The sequence below is a fragment of the Hyperolius riggenbachi genome, chromosome 4 (assembly GCF_040937935.1).
Source record: "Hyperolius riggenbachi isolate aHypRig1 chromosome 4, aHypRig1.pri, whole genome shotgun sequence".
NCBI classification, from domain to species: domain Eukaryota; kingdom Metazoa; phylum Chordata; class Amphibia; order Anura; family Hyperoliidae; genus Hyperolius; species Hyperolius riggenbachi.
In genome coordinates this window covers 85,715,276-85,736,254 of record NC_090649.1, presented here as the reverse complement: position 1 = coordinate 85,736,254, position 20,979 = coordinate 85,715,276, and the positions used below count along the sequence as shown (strand labels likewise).

At 45.2% G+C, this 20,979-nt stretch overlaps 1 protein-coding gene across 5 annotated transcripts in view; it reads right to left on the bottom strand.

The window, feature by feature from the left end:
• Positions 1-20,979, bottom strand: part of CYRIA (CYFIP related Rac1 interactor A) — a 163,862-nt gene that overhangs the window by 42,789 nt on the left and 100,094 nt on the right. For 2 of the 5 annotated variants that reach the window (XM_068280278.1, XM_068280279.1), the window contains exon 3: positions 6,131-6,210. In XM_068280278.1, coding sequence (XP_068136379.1) covers positions 6,131-6,200 — 70 coding nt within the window. In that variant the 5' untranslated portion in view covers positions 6,201-6,210. Of the gene's footprint in view, positions 1-5,842; positions 5,923-6,130; positions 6,211-20,979 lie in introns of those variants that run through there. The other 3 variants (XM_068280275.1, XM_068280276.1, XM_068280277.1) reach the window with 2 other exon arrangements.

Sequence of the window (20,979 nt, the reverse complement as noted above, 5' to 3'; positions counted from 1 at the left end):
CACTAAAAGTACACACATTATTCAGTGTTGCCCCTGACTCATGTATAAGCCGAACCCTATACATTTATTAAGTGAGACAGGCCTATATTTGTAGACTTATACTGGAGTATATATATATTTTATGTATACTCCGGCCCCTCAGCAGTTTGAAATATGTTGACCCGGCCCTCGACCCAAAACGATTGGGGACCCGTGCTCTAGGCAAACACAGCGGCCAAAATAAACTGATTTGAACTCAGCAGTCTCCATCTTACATAAAGACAAGCTAGAACTGTGATGTGTACTGCCCTAGCAACCACTATATGATTGTTGGCTTAATTCATTCCTAATGCTGGGAATACACGGCTCGATTTTGAACCATTAAGATGGCTGTGTATTCCCAGCAGTATGCCTAGTACACACCATACAATTTTTCTGTTTATTTTCTGTAGCAACTGGTCATTATCTCTGGTGCATGGTCTTCTGGTTATTTCCTGCCGAGTAGAACAATGCCTAATTGCTAGGCAGATAGATGGTTAGATAGATCAGGGGTCCCCAACCACCGGGCCGCGACCCACTGCCGGTCCGTGGGCAGTTGCCAGCTGGGTCGCGGCGGGTCTGGCCTCTCGCCCCTCCTCCCCCCGCGGCCGCTGCTCCTGTCATCTTATGAGCTGGCGGCCGCTTCCTGTCAGATTCCCCGTAGCTGCTCTCCTCTGTGTAGCGTCTGCGTCTCCTATTACAGCAGCGCTTCCTGTGCGGCTGCTGTAAGGAGGGAAGGAGGCGGGGCAGCGGCGTTCGCCGTTACCATGGGAACCGCTGCCCCTCCTCCTTCCCTCCTCACTGCAGCCGTGCGACGCGCTGCTGTAAATAGAAGATGCTGCACGGAGGAGAGCGACTACGGGAATCTGTGACAGGAAGCGGCCGCCAGCTCATAAGGTAACAGGAGCGGCGGCCGCGGGGGGGGGGGGGGGGGGGATGAAGAGTCGGCTGCACTCGGGCACTATACTAGCTATCATGGGGCACTATACTAGCTATACTGGGGCACATGGGGCGCTATACTGGGGCACTATGCTAGCTATACTGGGGCACACTGGGCACTATACTAGCTATCCTGGGGCACACTGGGCACTATACTAGCTATACTGGGGCACATGGGGCACTATACTAGCTATCCTGGGGCACACTGGGCACTATACTAGCTATCCTGGGGCACACTGGGCACTATACTAGCTATCCTGGGGCACACTGGGCACTATACTAGCTATACTGGGGCACACTGGGCACTATACTAGCTATCCTGGGGCACACTGGGCACTATACTAGCTATACTGGGGCACACTGGGCACTATACTAGCTATGCTGGGGCACACTGGGCACTATACTAGCTATCCTGGGGCACACTGGGCACTATACTAGCTATCCTGGGGCACACTGGGCACTATACTAGCTATCCTGGGGCACACTGGGCACTATACTAGCTATCCTGGGGCACACTGGGCACTATACTAGCTATCCTGGGGCACACTGGGCACTATACTAGCTATCCTGGGGCACACTGGGCACTATACTAGCTATCCTGGGGCACACTGGGCACTATACTAGCTATCCTGGGGCACACTGGGCACTATACTAGCTATCCTGGGGCACACTGGGCACTATACTAGCTATCCTGGGGCACACTGGGCACTATACTAGCTATACTGGGGCACACTGGGCACTATACTAGCTATGCTGGGGCACACTGGGCACTATACTAGCTATCCTGGGGCACACTGGGCACTATACTAGCTATCCTGGGGCACACTGGGCACTATACTAGCTATCCTGGGGCACACTGGGCACTATACTAGCTATACTGGGGCACACTGGGCACTATACTAGCTATACTGGGGCACACTGGGCACTATACTAGCTATCCTGGGGCACACTGGGCACTATACTAGCTATCCTGGGGCACACTGGGCACCATACTAGCTATCCTGGGGCACACTGGGCACTATACTAGCTATCCTGGGGCACACTGGGCACTATACTAGCTGTACTGGGGCACACTGGGCACTATACTAGCTATGCTGGGGCACACTGGGCACTATACTAGCTATGCTGGGGCACACTGGGCACTATACTAGCTATACTGGGGCACACTGGGCACTATACTAGCTATGCTGGGGCACACTGGGCACTATGCTAGCTATACTGGGGCACATGGGGCACTATACTAGCTATACTGGGGCAACTATACTTGGTCACTTTGATACTAATCAAACTGGGGCACTATACTAGCTGTACCGGGGTAACCAGACTCCCTATACTGGGGCAACTGTGCTTGCTGTGTCGCCGCTCCAACCTCCCGAATCCCCCCCCCCCCCCCCCCCCCCCCCGCCGGGCCCCAGAGAAAATTTTGGACGGTTACCGGTCCCCGGGCCGAAAAAGGTTGGGGACCCCTGAGATAGATAATTTCCAACATGTTGGAAATTATCTATCTGGCAGGTAAATCTAACAGAAAATTGTATGGTGTGCACCTAGCATTAAGCCTCATGCAGAGGGTACAATTTTCCATCAGATCAACCGGTGATCTGATAAGACATTGCATAGTGTGTAGACGCCCAAATTGCTCCCGATAGATTTTGCGTTGATAAGTACCCAAAATCGATCACAAAAATTGATTGAAACCGATCGAAAATTATCTAATAGATCTGTCAATCTGATGGAAAACTGTAGTGAGTACCCAGCTTTATATCTGGGCTGATGGTGAGTAAAACGAAGCAATTGCTAGCAACCTACAGCATTCCAGGAGCAGCCAGACTGCACACATTATCTTACGAGCCAGCGAGCCTGGGAAAGGTCCTGCAGAATAACTATTTATGCCCTTTTCAATTACAGTAGCTGCTTTTGTATATTCATAAAGCTCAGCCTAATCTGTGGAATACATTTATAGCTGCTATATTATTAACAAGTCATTAGCGGCCAATTTGCAAAACAGTTAAGTCAGAAAACATGCACAGCTCATGCATTAGAACACAGAGATTTGCCACGTCGCCAGTGAATTTTCAATTTCTAGATATGAAAATGAAAATCTAATTAGGGGGGTTAATTTGGACCTGCGCTGAAAGTAGGAAGTCGTTAATATGGGAAGGGTCATCTGGGATATTTTAATTAGTGTGAAATGTACTTGTCAAATACACTCCGGTCTTGGGTCATGGTTTAAAGGACCACTATTGCGAAAAAAGTAAGCAGTTAAAATCTGACAGAACCGAGAAAGTTTTGGACTTGTTCATCTCCACATGGGAGATTCTCAGAGTTTTTCAAATGCATTTCCTGAATGGCAGTTTAACTGCCACAATTGTAAGATACCAGCCAGCCTATCTACTCACTTGCACACTATTTTGGCAACTAGACTTAGCAACTGCCATTCAGGAAATGCTTTTGACAAAGAAAACCCTGAGAAATTCTCCATGAGGAGATGGACTGGTCCAAAACCTGTTGGTTCTGACAGATTTTAACGGTTTACTTTTTTTGCTGGAGTGACCCTTTAAAGAATAAACAGTGTTTCTAGTTCGTAAAAGCAGCCTTCCTACCCATGTGTTTTTCCGGCTGATGTGGTGGAATGGCACAATACACCACCCATCTTTGTAATCTAATTGGGGGCCTAGGCAAGAGACAGCAGGTCAGTTTGTGACAGATAGCCATGTCCACTTCTAACTCTGAAAAACCCAACTAGATTCCAAATTAAACAAGGCAAATTCAGATTGTAAAAACAGTTTACAGAAGCAAACTACTAGAGAGAAAATCTATCCAGTGAGCCAGAGAGGGCTTTTCGCTGCAGGGCAGCTTGCTTACTGTACTTTGTGGATTCAGCTGCTGGGCAGACCAATCAGGTGCGACCATGTGACACCCCAAAAAAGGAAGCCCAACAGAGTCCAGACTACATTTCCAAGCATCCCTGCATCACAGTAGAAATCATATCTACATGAGGAGGTGGGACCTGCAGTTCACAGGAAGGGGGGTAGCAATTGTGAGATGCCAATCTGCAAAGGCAAGCAGAGCTGCACAATGGAATTTTCAATCTGAAAAGTACATTTTCAATAACACTTACTTTTAACCGCTTTGAGAAGTTGTCTTGTTCAATTTTGGGATTAGCTGGGGTTTAAAGTGCAACTCCAGCCAAATCATGCATGAGCATGGCTATACTGCGCCTGTGCAAATCTGACCGTGCCTGTGCACACAACCAGCTGGCCGTGGTCTGGAGCACATGTAGAAAATGGGGCCTATGCTAAGCCACTGCAACCAACTTTACTGGCTATTATGGAGAGGAACAATCAATGAAATGCTAATTACATCCACTTGTATACAAATGCAATACAAATTACATGCAATTGGACCAAATGCTCTTCCTGCCAGTTTGCAATGGACAAGTCCTAGGCCAGTGATGGCTAATCTGGACACTCCAGCTGTGGTGAAACTACAAATCCCATGAGGCATTGCAATACTCCGACAGCTCTAACCATAACTTGGGGAGGCAGAGGCATGATGGGATTTGTAGTTCTGTCACAGCTGGAGTGCCAAGGTTAGCCTTCACTGTCCTAGGTTATACACCATCTGTTTGCAAACTGTCAATGAAAGCATCTCACAGCCCATCTCTAGTGAGGAGAAACAGTGGCCGTGAATGTGTGTATGCCTGTTACTGATATGAAACCTGTTTAAAGAGGAACAAGAGTGTACATATATTAGGGCGAAAGAGCCCTTTTTGTAAGTGTCAGCGGTTGTCAGCGAAAATAACTCACCTGGTTGCCCTTAAAGGACCACTATCGGGAAAAATTGTAAAATGTAACTTGCATGTGTGTGCATACGTATAAAATGTAAAATTTGTTCCAGAGTAAAATGCACTACCATTGTTTTTCTTTTTTACTATGTCACTGGCACTTACAATAGCTTGTAAAACTCTGATAGATCTGACAGGTTCTGGACTAGTCATCACCTTATGAGGGATTTTCTGGGTTTTCTTTTCACTTTTTTATTTTCACTTCCTGAATGGCAGATTTTTAACCCAATTGCAAAAAAAGGGTACGAGCAGGGAGGCTGAGTGGCAACTTTGTATAGATCTTTTCCAGTGAGTGCTTTTATAAATAATAAAGGACATCTTGAGAATCCCCCACGAGGAGATGGGCTAGTCCAACACCTGTCAGATTTTTACTGCCTACTGTAAGTGACAGCAACATGGGAAAAAAGTAGTTTATAGTGCATTTTACTCTGTAAGAAATGTACTTCTTATACACATGTATTTTAAATGTTAACATTTTTCATGTTAGTGGTCCTTTAAATTAGAGGTCTGGAACTCCACCCCCTCCCCATTAGCAAGACCATCGTGGTTAGTTTTATCTGAAGTCTTCCGAAGCTTTGGCCACCCCCACTTATGCTGTCTCGGCCCGCCCCCACCTCTGCAGCCGCCTATTAGGCAGTCATGGCCACAGCTTCGGAAGACATTATAGAAAACCCACCATAGCAGTTATGCAGGTGGAGGAGGCAGATATTTAAGATCTCTAATGATTTACAAGCGAGAGGGTGAGTAATTGCAGCTGGCACTGGCCGATCCTGGCAGGATTAACAGAGTGCCTTACATCACAGGCACTCTTGTTTCTTAATCTAGTTCCTTATTCTTCATGGAAAGGAAAAAATGACACTAAGTTCCTGATGCCAGATTGAGATGTTAAGGGGTGTTTAGCAGATTTTTCCTGACGTTTTTAGCGAGGTGAGCCCTGAGGGGCACTGAAGCGAGCGTTGGCAAATCTTGAAAAAACATGCAGCAGACAACATGCAATGCTGTTAGTCGCAGGCATCACAGCCAGGCAAGGGATGTGCTCACTTTCAAAGTCAAGGAAAAAGTTTGGCCCCTGCTCAAGCTCTGTGCATGTAAGAACTTTTAAGAGATTTCCCATTTGGCTCCTGAAAAACAGAAAAAGGAAAAGAGAGAGGAAAAGAAGATCTAAGTGGGTGAGACTCAAAGTAACATGCAAACAGACAACATTCTCCGGTGCAAAGATGCTCTCGTCCCGGCCTTTCTCCAGCTCGTCAGCGAAGATCAGGGAGGTAAAATAAAAACATTTTGGTTTTGTTTTAGCCATTGTTCTAGCTGTCCCACCGTTAAACTTACTTTCAAAATCCAGGAAAAAATGTGGATAATTTTCAATTTCCCTGGTAAGCACTTTAAGAAGATTACCCATCCCAGCAAACCTGGTGGATGCAATACAAAACAGTACAGTTATGACAACAATGCACTACAGAATTTCATCATTAACATTCCACAACGGCAGGCAGCTGCAATGTGGCTACGAGCAAAGCTTTATTGATAACACTCCTTTGCGTACAGACGTAACAGAACAATAAAATAACATGGCTCATAAAATAATAAAAAAAAAAAAAAAACTGCTACATCAAAAAAATAGTTCAGCTGGCACAGAAATATGAGGACTGACTAACTTGCTGGGATCAAACCTGAAGCAAAAAAACAAAACACTTGATATAATGGACTGTATGTGTAGTACATAATGAATAGAACATTAGTAGCAAAGAAGAGTCTAATTTTTGTCCTTCCCCCATAACATCATTCTATCATATTTGCAGTTTAGAAACCATGCTGTCTTAATTTATAAAACAAAGCAGAATAATGACCCTTTGAACTTTCCTGCAGTAAAGCCTCATCGCAAGCTGCCGCTCACTGTTTCTTGGCTATTTAAGTGCTTCAGAAAACAGGACTGTATCCGACCCATGTTGGGTCTAATAGCTCAGAGAAGCTCTTTTGCATAGATAACATCTGAAGGTTTTTTGTTTTGTTTTTTATCACTACCGGTACTAGAAAACAACATGAGACTTTTCTTTGCTACTACGATTTCTTAGCTGTACTACGCATACAATTTATTATCTCTTAAGTTTATTTTCGCTTCAGGTTTGATTTAAGACTGTAGTGCGAGACTTTCCCCCAGCTTGCTCTAAAGGCCTGCACACACGCTCAACCAAATGGCCTGATTGTAATCGAACAGATCAAAATCAGGTGTGTGTATGTGTGGCAAACGACAAGACCACTGCCTGATAACCGGCAGATTGCCTGATCTATAGGGAGGATTGGCTCACAACAGATATTGTGAAGTTGGCCACGTGTGTACCATGTTTGAACTACAATGTTGTTTTGAATGCAGCCATGACGTGCAGTTTGTTGTTTGGCTTGTGCATGGAGTATTTGAAAGAGTTGGTCGTATAGTTGGTTGGTGTGCGGAAAATACTTGTGTCATCAGTTTATTGTGGTGTTGGTGGTCATGTGGTGACGTTGGTCGTGCACCTTGTTGGACATGAGTACGAGCCTTAAAGAAAATCTGTATTAAGAAAAAAAAATGCCCCTGGGGATTGCTCACCTTGGGAGGGTGAAGCCTCTGGATCCTATTGAGGCTTCCCCCGTCCTCCTTTGTCCCAAGGTTGTGGCGATACAGCTCCCGAATGGTGGGGAAGTAAATATTTATCTTACCAGCTCCAGTGCAGTAGTGGCTCAGAAATAGGTGGAAATAGCCGATCGCAGTTGAATCCGCTCTACTCGCATGCACAAGTCTCCTACGCCTGTGCAGTAGAGCGGACCCGACTGAGATTGGCTATCTCCGTCTATTCTCGAGCAGAGAACCACAATAGCCCCACCCGTTGAAGCCAGGGAAGGTAAATATTGAACAGCCTGACAAATTGTCGGCTGTGCCTTACGAGGGGCAGACAAGAGACCACCGTGGGACACAGGATGACGGGAGAAGCCTTAATGGGATCCAGAGGCTTCCCCCTCCCGAGGCGAGTACCCCCCAGGGGCCCTTTTTCTTTATACAGAGTCTCTTTAAGCCTTTTATTTGTGAGGAGTAAAGACCATTAAATGTACCCATACATTACTTGATTTTTCATCAAGAGATTAAGCGATCAACTTTATTGGGTGATGGAAAGTAAATTGACTAGTTGCCCACACTGCCGATTCTCCTTCAATAGTCTACCTGAGCGATGTTGTGCCTTCATGCTCTGAAACCAATCAATTCAATGACGATTGAAATCATGTGAACAGTAGCAGATTCCTTTACAACTGACTGATATTTTCCATCCTGTCAAATCGAGCAAATTGGTTGATTCAACCAAATATTGAGCAATTTCCATTAATCAAGCAGAATGGATCATCATCAATTCTCCCTTGATCCGATAACATGATCAAATAGAATGGTGGATTGTACAGGATAATCAGGTAATGTATGGGCACCTTCAGAATGTGTAAATCCATCAGCTGTCGTTATCACAGTTGTGAACTCTCAGTACTTCGGCTGGGGACATTTGTTTGGGATGCTGCAACCCCTTTGGCACTTTTTAATTGCAGATTGCTGAAAGTTACTTAAAAGAGAAGATGAAATATTACGGTAGCTCCCAGGAGAAAATTCAGGAGAAAAAGTGCATATGGGCCTGGGGAACTTATTTAAGTTACTTTTTCTCCTAGGAGATGATTTTTAATTTTCTGTTTAAAATGAATTTCCAGCACTCTGTAACTGAAAAGATGTCAAAAGTAGGTGAAAAAGTATTTAGTATTTTAGAAAAGTAAGAGAAATACTGTTTTATTCAGTCCTTCAAAACATAAATGCTTTGGAGGCTCTTCTGGAAGTACGAGAGCACAGCACACCTGATGAAGTGAATAAATTGCCAAACGAGTTGTGTTACACATGGTTAAAGTGTATCTGAAGGCAAAATAGGAAAGTTAGATACTTATGGCAGTTGAGGGAAGTCTCTGGATAATCCAGGGGCTTCCTCCAACCCTACTGAGCTCATCATTCCAGCTCTGGAACCCTCTGAACCTATTTGACTAAAGATAATGAGTCCACATGGCTGCACTCCTATCAATGAGCACAGGTGTATGACCGCTCGTGCCTGCCCAGTAGCATGGAGCCATTTGGGCACAGCGTTTTCCTCTGTGGACGAGCGGCCATTTATGCATCTGTGCAGTTGCACGGAGCCACTTGAACAGAGCGCTTTTTCTTTTATGCGCAAGCAGATTTGTGCTACTACGCAGGCAGGGATCGGGGAGAGAAACCAATGTACCCAGAAGTCAACGGATGGAAGACGAATGATCTCAATTGTAAGCTAACAAGTCCACATGGTAACCCTTCAGCTCCAGTTAAATGAGCATGGTTGAGGACAGGGATGCTCACCGGATGCTCTCATGAGTAAAAACGAGGTTTACAGTAATTGGCGCAGGTGTGCCGTGGGGATACAAGGTGTTATTTACCCATAATTCCGCCGACGATCGCCCTGCGTTCCAAAGAGCTTGCATGTATGCTATTGGTCGCGTGCAAGCCTCACACCGGCGCACTTCCTCCCTCCAGCTTGTAGACAGGAAAGATGATGGGGTAACACCCCTCCACCAAGAGTGGACTTGGAATGCACTATGAGCCAGACAGAGGTGCTTTTACCGGCTCAGACTCTGTAAAAGTTACTCCTGATATAGCCCGATGAAGAAGGCACAGACCATTAAAACATGTTGCAAAAATTTTGGAGTTAGGAATAAAGAGAATTTTTTTTTGTGTTTAAGTTAAAATAACTACTAGAAAACTCAGGAGAAAGTTATTTGCATATGGGCCATATATGCCCCCCCCCCTCCTTAAAATAAAAAGACACTTAAAATATAAAGACTTTACACATTATTTCTACAACTTTGTTCTAGCTTGAGAGCATTTCTTTGGTTGTGCTTTGAACAATCCAAGCTTTGTAAGGCAATACTTAGTGAGACAAACGCACACTTATAACTGATAAGGATGCTTGTAGCACTTTTCTTATAAAGTCTGGCAAACGGTAAAGAGAAAGCAGAAAATGTTCCAGTTTATTTTATTAGAACTCGCCGCCTGGGCCAGAAACCTGAACATACTGAGCCTATATAGTCCTGGAAGCAAGATTGATGCATTTGTCTGGCTAAAAGAAAACTTGTTTTTATTTTCTGTTAATACAGCTCCACAATATGTAACATTATCTGAATGGGAAAGCCGGTGAAAGGAATTTGTTTACTTTTTGGGGGAGCGTGCGGGGCTCTCCTGGGGCCCGCCGGCTATGTGATTAACCAAGTGATGTGAATTAAATGCACACGTCTGTTTGGCAATAGTAAATGCAATAAATGTGTACACATTAGCCTGCAGACAAGACCCGGAGACTGTGGCTTCTCGCGCTAAGTAGATAAACCATCAACTCAATAGGCTTTTTCTAGCAGGGGATTGGGATCGTGTCAGAAGACACGGAGAAAGTTTCCTAAACAACCTGGGAGTCCTGAACATGCTGTGACCTCAGCCCAGCTCAAATCCTCCAGCCTCTTGCTGCTGCTCAAAGAGGCCTTTTAAAAACTGTCCCCCGGCTGCTGCAAAGCAAACATTGCAGATCGTCAGCAGGCTTGTATTGTGGAGGAACCCCGCTGAGCAATGTTTGCGTCTACCAAACAGCCATAGAACTTGCCTACGTTCCATTCAGATTCATTTTGGGCCAACTTACTCCCAATACTAAGGTGAAATTTAGGAGTTGAATTCACATTCCACTGGAGTGATGGAGGACTTCTGTTGGTGTCCATTACAGGCTTTGTCTATTTTTTAAAATGGGATTAAACTCCCTAAACTAAAATTTATAGTACCCCATAATAGGGGAAAAATCTACTGATTGAAACCCACGGTGGGCTAGCAGTTTTCTACGCAGAATTTTTTTCCCAGCCAGGTGGCAGAAAAAGGTAGCAGGGTGGAGAGGGACAAGGAAATGCAGTGCTGGCGCTTCCAAAAGGGCAAACTTGGGCAATTGCCAAGGGCCCGAGAGCCATCTGACGGGGACATAGAGAAATCACACAGTACAAACACACACAGAAGCACACACTACACACCTTGCACAGTAGGCTTTTCAAAAATATAGGAAAAGCTTACCCCGGGCACTGCAACAGCATGTGGTGGAGGTGGGGGCCAGCTAGGACTGCAGTGAATATTAATAAAGATGAGGCACAAGTTAACCGCACTCGCTTAGGCCTGATTCACACTACAAGCGCTTTTAAAGCGGAACTCCTAAAAAACGTTTCACTTACTTGGGGCCCCCTGCAGCCGACCTGTGCCCGCGACGTGGCATACCGATCTACCATTCCCCTGCTCACTTTCCTGTCTTGCAGGCGGTGTCGACTGCGCCTGCGCATCCTCATTCACGCTCCTGTTGTATACTGCGCAAGACACTCCTGGCTACGGGAATGTGTACGAGGATACGCGCTGAAAGGGCGCAGTGGCAGTTGACTTCCACTACGAGAAGAAAAGTGAGGGAAATGGAGGATCGGTATGTCATGGCTGAAGGAGGCTGTCAGAAGCCCAAGGTAAGTGAGCTTTTTAGGACATTTCAGTTCCGCTTTAAGTTTGCAGCATTGTCGGGCTGGTTCTGATAGGATGGGAGTGAGGAGGAAAGCGAGGAAGAGATCCGAAGACAGCCCATCTAAATTAGCCGGTCGGCACGCCCGGCTGATAGGGCTTGGGGAGAACACCGGCTAGATCACCTCCACTTGAGTGCGTTGTCACTGCTCGTTGTCCTCAACCCCCGTTTTCTTGTATCCTGTTCCGCTTTTCTCTGCTGCCACCCGAAGGAAGTTCCTCCCTGCTCAGAGCAGTTATGAAGTACGCAGGCATGAGTTTATAACTGCCTGGATGAGCGCTTTCACTAGGCTTGTGCTGTTTTGAACTTGCATCTGAGTAGTTCATTAACGTAGTAGCAGCCACATTAGTGAAGTATCACAGCGGCGATAGGTCACTATCGCGCAGCAGTAGGAAAGAATGGTTGTTGCTAAGGAGCGCACGGTACTCTGCCAGTAGGGCACGCAGGGTGCACACAGCATAATTAAGTCACTGTAACTATATTTACGCGAGTAAGGATATTGTTAGGCATAGTAAATCTGCCCAAAAGACACAATCTCCAGGAACTGAAGAAGCTGCAGAGACTGGTAACCGAGTGATGGGCGGGCCTCAGTTATGAGGAAAGGCGAAAAAGAGCTAAATGTATTCACCCGTGAGTAGAGACTACATTTGCCTAGATAGACACTGTGATGCTGCTGTAACCCCCCCAGCAAAGCTACTGCACGCATCTCCTGAGTGCAGAACCAATCAGTTCTTTTAGGTGCAGCTCCCGCCTGATCATTTGGGCTGCACCATAGGCCACTGAAGAAATGGCGGCAGTAATTTGGAAGCTGGCTAAATTGCCACTGTGGCAGGTGCTGTAATCTTTGCTATACTATAGCGAAAGTACAACTTTTAAATTTAGCAGCGGAAAACGGAACCTGGAAGGCAATTTGGGCATCAATTGCAGTTATGGCGGGTGCCAGAGTTCCAATGCAATACAGAGAACCTCAGTGCTGCAACCCAGATTATGAAGGACCAGGGAGTTGACCAGTCAACACTCGCATCCACTAAATGTGGATATTCAGCCACAGAAAAGGCAAGACTGGGTTCAACTTTGATCTGGGCCTTTATCAAGCCCTTGATAAAGACCATAGAGTTTGAAACGTTGTGCTTTCTTTGGCACTTGCAAGAAATTGTCCAAAAAGTCCAAATGCAGGTTGAGAACCAGTCTTTCCTATTCTGGAGTACCAGAGTTCCGCCATGCTATAGCCGAACTCTGGCTTTCAATTTAGTGATGGGGAACCTGGAAGCCGAGAAAGCCATTTGGGTGCCGTGTCAATTGCGGTGAAGGTTAGTCTTTGATGTAGGTGGGGGCTTAGTGTTAGTGGTGAAGTTAGTGTTAGGTGTAGGTAGGGGAGTGGTAATGTGAGAGTAAGGTTCCAGTTAAGTGATAGTACAATATTGGTAAATATAACAATATTTTAACGGTAAAAGGAGTTACTGAAGTAGAATATTGGGAAAACTGCACCAGTTTTAATTCACATCTTTTTAAAGAGACTCTGTAACAAATTTTTCAGCCTTAGTTCTTCTATCCTATAAGTTCCTATGCCTGTTCTAATCTGTTCTGGCTTACTGCAGTCTTTCCTAACTGCACTGTCTCTGTAATAAATCAATGTATCTTTCCTCTGTCCTGTTTGTCGGGCTAAAGCTTGATTGTGTGGAATGTGCAGGGCTGCTTGTGATTGGTAGAAGCGATACACACCCTCTGCAGGCCCCCTGCATACTATGAATGACTCACACACTATGCTTAGCTGAGCCTATTAGAAGCTGGTTAGTTTGTTTGTAAACACTGCCTAAAACTGTTAATTACAAGCCAGGATTGCAGCAGGGAGTGGCAGAAACAGCACAGAGGTGCACAGGAGAAAATAATGAATAGAATGGTATGCTTTTTATTGTAAGAATATTAGAGTACAGATTCTCTTTAAAGAGGAGCTGTCAACCATATTATCTCAGGAAAAAAAACAAATATACAAGTAGATAAATACTTTCTCTACTTACATAACATGTATTGCACTGTCCACGTTATGATTCCTGGGAATTGTATAAAGGAAAAGTGGAGAATCCTATTCTAGACAATTTCCATATTTACTGTGCCTATTTTGAAGCCAGTTGTGATGTAATATCCGCCCTTAGTCTCCCCTGCCTGATTTGCCCGCCCTTCACTATAGAAAGTGCATTGTTTCAGCATGAGAAATTGGCTAATCAGAGAGGAACAGAGATGTGGGACGAGATGTGGGACGGGAAAACAGGAGGGAAAGAGGCTTCAGCCAATCAGGGCGTATTAGTTAAGTCTGAGGGGGAAGTAGAAAAGCAGAAAAATAAAAACACAACCCAGCATGCCCTGCAACTTCTCTTTTGTGTACCAAATTTTCTGTGTACCAAACAAGAGTCATGTAAACTGGGGAATGATAATTTATCAACAAGAAAAGTAATAGTGATTTTAACTTTTGGATTGCCTGATTAGTATCATCATTATTACTTGTTTACCAAATAAAAATAAAGAATTGATTTTTGATTTTATGCCCGACAGTTACTCTTTAAAATAAAACCTACAAGCCACATGCTGTCCTACAACCAGTGCTGCATGTAATATATACACACTAGAAGGTTAAAGACCCAGCTATAACAAAGCTGAATGTTTATCATTTGCTGCCCTCTGCTGCTCACTACAGGAAACATGAAAAACAACAACTGACAAGACTGAAGACTATCAACTCTTGTTTGTTTCCCTACAGGACACCTGCTACTTGTGGACCAAACCACATTCACAAATATGCAATCACTTCCCATCAAGAGTGGTCATGATAATAAGGCAATCCGGAAGCCAGGCTGTCCACAACTAAGAACAGCTGTAATTGAGAAGCTACAAGGCTCCTGCAAAGTGGCTGGATAGTGTAATGGTTAAGGGCTCTGCCTGTGACACAGGCGATCAGGATTCAAATCTTGGCTCTTCCTGTTCAGTAAGCTGCACCTATTCAGTAAGGATCCTTGGGCGACTCTGCTACTGCCTACAGAGCGCCCCTAGTGGCTGCAGCTCTGGCGCTTTGAGTCCGCCAGGAGAATAGCACGATATACGGTAAATGTTCTGTGTTTGTCTGTGTCCTACACTTCATTCCGTTCTGCCTTCAGAGAAATCTGTGATTTATATTGAAGATTTTATAACGCGTAAAGGGGCCCATACACCTAACTATTTTCCCGCCGATATACGGCCGATTCGATCACAGTGATCGAATCGGCTGTCAAATCGCTGCGCACACCGCTGACAGAACGATCGATTTCTGTCCGAAATCTGTCCCCGTCGATCCGCCCGTGCGGAAGATTTTTCTTGATCGCCAGCGGGTCGGGAGTGTGTCGATAGCAGCAGCGTTCGAATGCCTCGGCGACGGACGCAATACAGCGGGTATACATTACCTGTTCCATCCGGCACAAGTCCCCTGGGCCCCGCTGTCTTCTTTCCGCGCTGGGTTCCGGACCGGCGGCAGCTACGCAGAACTTCCTGTCCCGGCGGGAAGTTTAAACAGTAGAGCGCCCTCTACTGTTTAAACTTCCCCTGGACAGGAAGTTCAGTAGCTGCAGGAACGGTCTGGAGCCCGGAGCGGAGAAGAAGACAGCTGGGACCAGGGGACTCGCGCCGCCCGGAACAGGTAATGTATGCGGGGGGGGGGGGGGGGGGGGGCTGAAATCGATTCACAATCTGTTTGCAGTAAAGGTGGCCATACGATCCCTCTCTGATCAGATTCGATCAGAGAGGGATCATTCTGTTAATGGAAAAGGCAGTTATCCGGCACTGCCGTGGCTTTATTGGTGCAAACGTGCAATGACCTTGTTGTAGGACTTACTAGATAAGGGGCTGATAACAGGATAGGAGGCGCCCTATGTGGAAAAACACTTGTAGAATTATCACAATTTGAAAATTTGAGTATGAATATTACACACTTACCTCACCCTCAGTTCCTCTCAGAAGCTCACCATTTTCTTCTTACGGTGATCCCTTCCAATTCTGACAATATTTTGTCAGAACTGAAACATACCAGTTGCTGTCAGTTATATATCAGCAGCTGTCAGTTACAACTGAATGTGCAAGGTAATGTCCATGTTTCCCTATGGCTCAAGTGGGTGATACTACAGTTAAACAGTATGCTGACCAGGAAGCCTGTAGGGGGTAATGGCCATTTTTAAAATGGAGGACGGAGAAATCACTTGATCACAGCGGACAAATGGGATGCAGGAGAGGAGAAAGAGATTGAGGAGTAGACTACACAGGAGGTAAGTATGACCTGTGTACGGTTATTTTGACTTTATCTTCAGTTCAGGTTCTCTTTAAAGACTATTAAACCTTCCTTGAGGTAAGCTACCTGTCAAATTTTCAATTTGTGATATCCATACAAGTGTTTTTCTACACTGCGCACCTGGGAGGGAACCCAGCGAGGGTCACATCCATGCTTATGGGGCTGGAGGAAGCCCCGGGTAAGTAAAAAAAAAAAAGTCCCCTTTGTCATCTAGGAGTCTCTTTAAAGAAATAAATATGGCAGCCTCCATAGTCTTCTCACTTCAGTTGTACTTTATGAGAAAGCAACTGTTCACAAAGAGACCTACCCGAGTGCGGGACGGGAGTTACCCACACATGCAGAAGGCGTTTACTATTAGTAGCCTAACTTACGTGTTTTACTTTCCATATCACCCACTCAAGTGCCACGCATACATATTGGGCTCCTGCCCTTCTTTTGAGTTTTTTTTCTTCAAGGTTTCTGGTCTCACCCCCAAGATAAGGGGAGCACACACCTGGCGGGTGGTGAAGCAGTGGGTGCAGGGAAACTAACTGCAACTGCACTTCCCCTGAGGTAGGGGGCATTTCTAGATATAGAGATGGTCAGAGAGATGCTAATAATTTCAGCTTAAAGGGAATCTGAAGCGAAAATAAACTTATGATATAATGATTTGTATGTGTAGTACAGCTAAGAAAGAAAACATTAGCTTTAGAGATATGAGTCTCATATTGTTTCCAGTACAGAAGAGTTCAGAAACTCCAGTTATCTATGCAAAAGAGCCACTGATCTCTCCAAGACTTTAGTCGCAGAGTGCTCTGTCTACTAAAGCTTATTATCTCAAGTGTCTGTCACTGTATTTTGTTTTTCTCTGCAGAGGGCAGTTCAAAAAAGTTCACTAGCCTGCTCTCTGAAATCATTTAGAATGCTAAGTAGTGTGTAAAATGCAAATATTAGAGAATGATGCAATGTTATAAAAAAAACCTCTATAACTGAAAATAAAAATATGAGAATATTTTCTTTGCTACTAATGTTCTAGTAATTATCTGTACTACACATACAATTCATTACATCAATTTTATTTTTATTTTTTATTTTTTTTACAGCTTGAGTGTTACTTTAACCACTTCACCCCAAAGCGTTTTTTACATTAACGGACAAGAGCGATTTTCACCTTTCAGTGCTTTATTTATTTGCACATCTCACCAAACGCCTCATTCATATTCAGGTTTTCACATGAGACAGACAAAAGCTTCTGTCAATCACTACACTGGCCCAGCCTTCTCTAAACTTGTAGCCCACGAGAAGCACTTTGGAGGGAAGGAAGACCAAGTGGTGGGGTCTGGAACTGTGAGTAAGTGTAGAGCTATAGCACAGCAATACCACAGATCAGTAAATGCAGTGGGCCAAAGTAATACTTATAGCTTGGAGTGGTTAAGATTGTGAGCTCCTCCGAGGGACAATTAGTGACTTGGTTTGGGTATGAAGGGTTAGTGACTGAGTATGAAGGGTTATAAGAGCGAGGTTGGGGAAGGGGGGGGGGGGGGGGGGAGGGCGGGGGATTCTGGAGAAGACACAGCCTCCCACCACCAGGAAGTGGGGCCAGGGTTATGGTGCACAAAATAGAAATATGGATCCGCACACAGACTTGTTCAGACTTGTTTTATAGCGCTTTTCTCCCTGGGGACTCAAAGCGCTGTGACCCTGCATTATGCAGTCTCAAAGGCTAGGGAAAAGAGGTGAGTTTTTGGCCTTTTTTTAAAGCTGTCCAGAGAAGTAGCCTCTCGCACTGATTGTGGAAGTGAGTTCCATAGAGTAGGGGCTGCATAGGAATAGGCCCGAGCACCAAATGTTAGGTGTATCCTGGGAATAACCAGCTTCATCTTGTTGGCAGAGCGGAGGGTGCGTGGAGGTGCATAAAGTTCCAATAGATCCGCTATGTATTTGGGTTCCATGTGGTGTAGAGCCTTGAATGTCAGCAGGTAGATCTTAAAGTTGATTCTCCATTTTACTGGCAACCAGTTAAGAGTTTGCAGTACTGGGGTGATGTGTGAGCTGCGGGGGGCATTGGCTAGGAGTCTGGCTGCAGCATTCTGTACTAGTTGTAAGGGGCGCCGAACCTTATATGTAGATCCGATGAACATGGCGTTGCAGTAGTCTAGGCCGAGGATACAAATGCATGAACCAGGGCAGGTAGAATGAGACAGCATGTTCGTTTGTGCAGCAATATACTAAATAAGAGTCAGGTAAACTGGGGAATGAGCATTTATCAACAAGAAAAGTAATGGTGATTTTAACTTTTGGACTGCCTGGTTAGCATCCTTATTACTTGTTTACCAGATAAAAATAAAGAATTGATTTTTGATTTTTATGCCCGACAGTTACACTTTAACCACTTCGCATTCAGACCTTGTTTTTCCCTTATTGACCAGAGCAATTTTGACGTTTTAGCTATGTCCCTTTTTAATCAGCCATAACTTTATCCCTACTCACGACACCTAAATGATCTAGGTATCGTTTTTTTCAGGACAAACTAGACTATCATTGGCGGGTATTTTGTCCCTAGACCAAAAAAGTTTTCTATGCATTTTAATGGGAAAAAGAGGGAAAAAATAAAAAAATTTAATTTTTGCTCAGTTTTTATCAATTCCAGTTTAAAAATAAAAAGTGCCACAGAAGATAAAAACATGTCACCAGTATTCTGTCCCCCAGTATAGATAGCAAAATGTGTCCCGAGTATCAGACCCCCCCCCCCCCTATAGCCAGATGTGTTCCCAATATCAGTCACCCCCAGTATAGCCCGATGTGTCCTCTGTTTGGCACCTCCCAGTATAGACAGATGTATCCCCAGGATTACTGCCCCTCATAACTAAAATGTCTCCCCAGGAATAGTGGTCCCCCATTATAGCCAGATGCGCCCTCAGGATTAGCGGGTGCACCCTGGATTAGGCCCCCCCCCCACCATTATAGCCAGATCTGCCCCCAGTATAAAATTATTCACATTAAAAAAATTGTATCCCCTCTTACTTTGTCCTCTCCCCCCCCCAGCTGCACATTTTACCCCACCCCCCACCAGGGGTTCAACAACCCCCATAAGGGCCAGCCAGATGTCCCACCCCCCACCCAGGCAGCCCCCTCGGTGGCCAGATCTGTTAAAAAAAAAAAAGGATTAGAAAGCAGCCTGACTCACCTTTTTCTGTTCCAGCAAACAGCCTGCAGCCCAAGCCTCCGATCGCCGCTCTGCACGCAGCCCTGTGATGCCGGTTACCGGGTCCCGGCTTGATGACGTCATCAAGCCGGGACTCGGCTATTCAGCATCACAGGGCTGCGTGCAGAGCGGCGATCGAAGGCTTGGGGTGCAGGCTGATCACTGGAACAGGAAAAGGTGAGTCAGGCTGCTTTCTAATCCTTTTTTTTAACAGATCTGGCCACCGAGGGGAGAGATGAAGGATCACCGCTGTTTGCTACAGCGGTGATCGTTCATCCGTGGAGGGGTTACTAATTGGCTACAAGGGAACATTTTCCCTTTCACCAATTAGTATTGCAGCTGTTAGTGTCGGGAGGTGCGCTCTGAATCGCACCTGTTCCTGCACAACAGGGCTGCAAGCAGGTCAGTATATCTACGTCGCTGTGACTTGGATAGAGCCACAGCTGACGTAGATATACTGTATCAAAGGACAAAGTGGTTAAGCGCCAGGAACAATTATAAATACTTGAGGCAGGTCTTCCTTTATAAAGGACTTATTTTTTAAAGTAGTTTTAAAATAACCCATAGGGTTGTTTCACTCCAAGTGCTTGATGAAACAACTTTATGGTTGGTTTGAAAAGTGTTTGGTTAATGTAATCAGATGGACTATTTGATACTAGAGTGATTTGTTTTTATTTTTTAATTCCGATTCTGTAAAAAGTATAGAAAAGAAAAAATCTCTTTGAAATCGCTAACCACAAAGGGCTTTTTGGTGTGAAACATTACACCTAAAAAGAAAGGAAAGACTACATTCATCTGTATTACTGTACTGTGGCTGCTACTTTCCACAACAACCACCAGGAGGAGCAAATTCCCCACACATCGGCTATGGCCAGGAAAATGCAGAAAATTACCAGAGAAAAAGAAAAAGGATCAGTTCTGCCCACAGCAACCACCAAGCTCAGGTTCAAGCTCAACATAGCTGGAATTCCACCAGTGCTGGGAAGTGTAACAGTTCAGTGGTAGACATGATACGCTCTCCTGAATTACAATAGGAACCGCTTCCTTAACCTCCAGCCTGATGTTTGCCCCTTCCTGAAACCAAACCAAGCACCATCCCACCCTTCATTAAACCCTTACTGACTCCTCACCCTAATCTCTCTGCATCATTTAGCCCCATTCACACTTGAGCATTTTGCCGGCGATTTCAGCAAAACGCTCAAACGCTAGCGCTTTTAAAAAAGCGCTAGTGTAATAAAACCCCATGGGCCCGTTCTTACTTGAGGGGATTTGCGCTAATTGCCGCAAATCGCCCAAATTCGCCAAACGCGTAGCTTGCACCATTTTCAGGCGATTTCCCGCGATCGCGTTTCAGTGCTACAGAAGCGCTAAAAGCGATTGCGGAGAAATCGCTGCACTGTCCAGTGTTTTTTCCGTGTGAAAAATCACGCCCGCAAAACGCCAGCAAACATCGCCAGCGTTCGCAATTCTAATATATTTTAATCGCCATCGCTCAAAAAACGATTTTTCCGCATTAATTGCTAGCGTTTTGCCTATGTGAATGGACCCTGAGGGTTCTTTAACACTTAATCAGTTGCTTTCAGTTATAACTGAAAGAAAACTGATTTCCAAAGTAATATCTAATGTTTTCCTATGGCACTGCTCCCACAATGCGCGTTTAACTGAAAGCTTTTTCACAATGCGACACGGATTACTTCAACTGCGAGTCCATGGCGACCAGGAGAGGGTATAGTAATCAATGCCACCAGGACTTTTGCAGGAGTAGGGTGAGAATTTTTTCGGCTTCACCCCGTGCTCACATTTCCCAGCGCCGTTTTTGCATGTAGGACCACATTGATCCCCACCCCGCATGACATCGCGACCCCTCCCCCCACTGCTTTGTCAGCGCCTCCCCATGGCGAAAGAATACATGACTGTCTGTCAGTCTCAGAGAAATATCCGCCGGGAGCCATGCCTTGTACGTGTGTGCAAGGCTTTTAGACATTCATATCTTTTGACAGATTAAAGTATGGGTACCGATGAAAACAACATACTGATGTCCTCCCAGGTTCCCTGGAGTTCTGTAAACGGAATG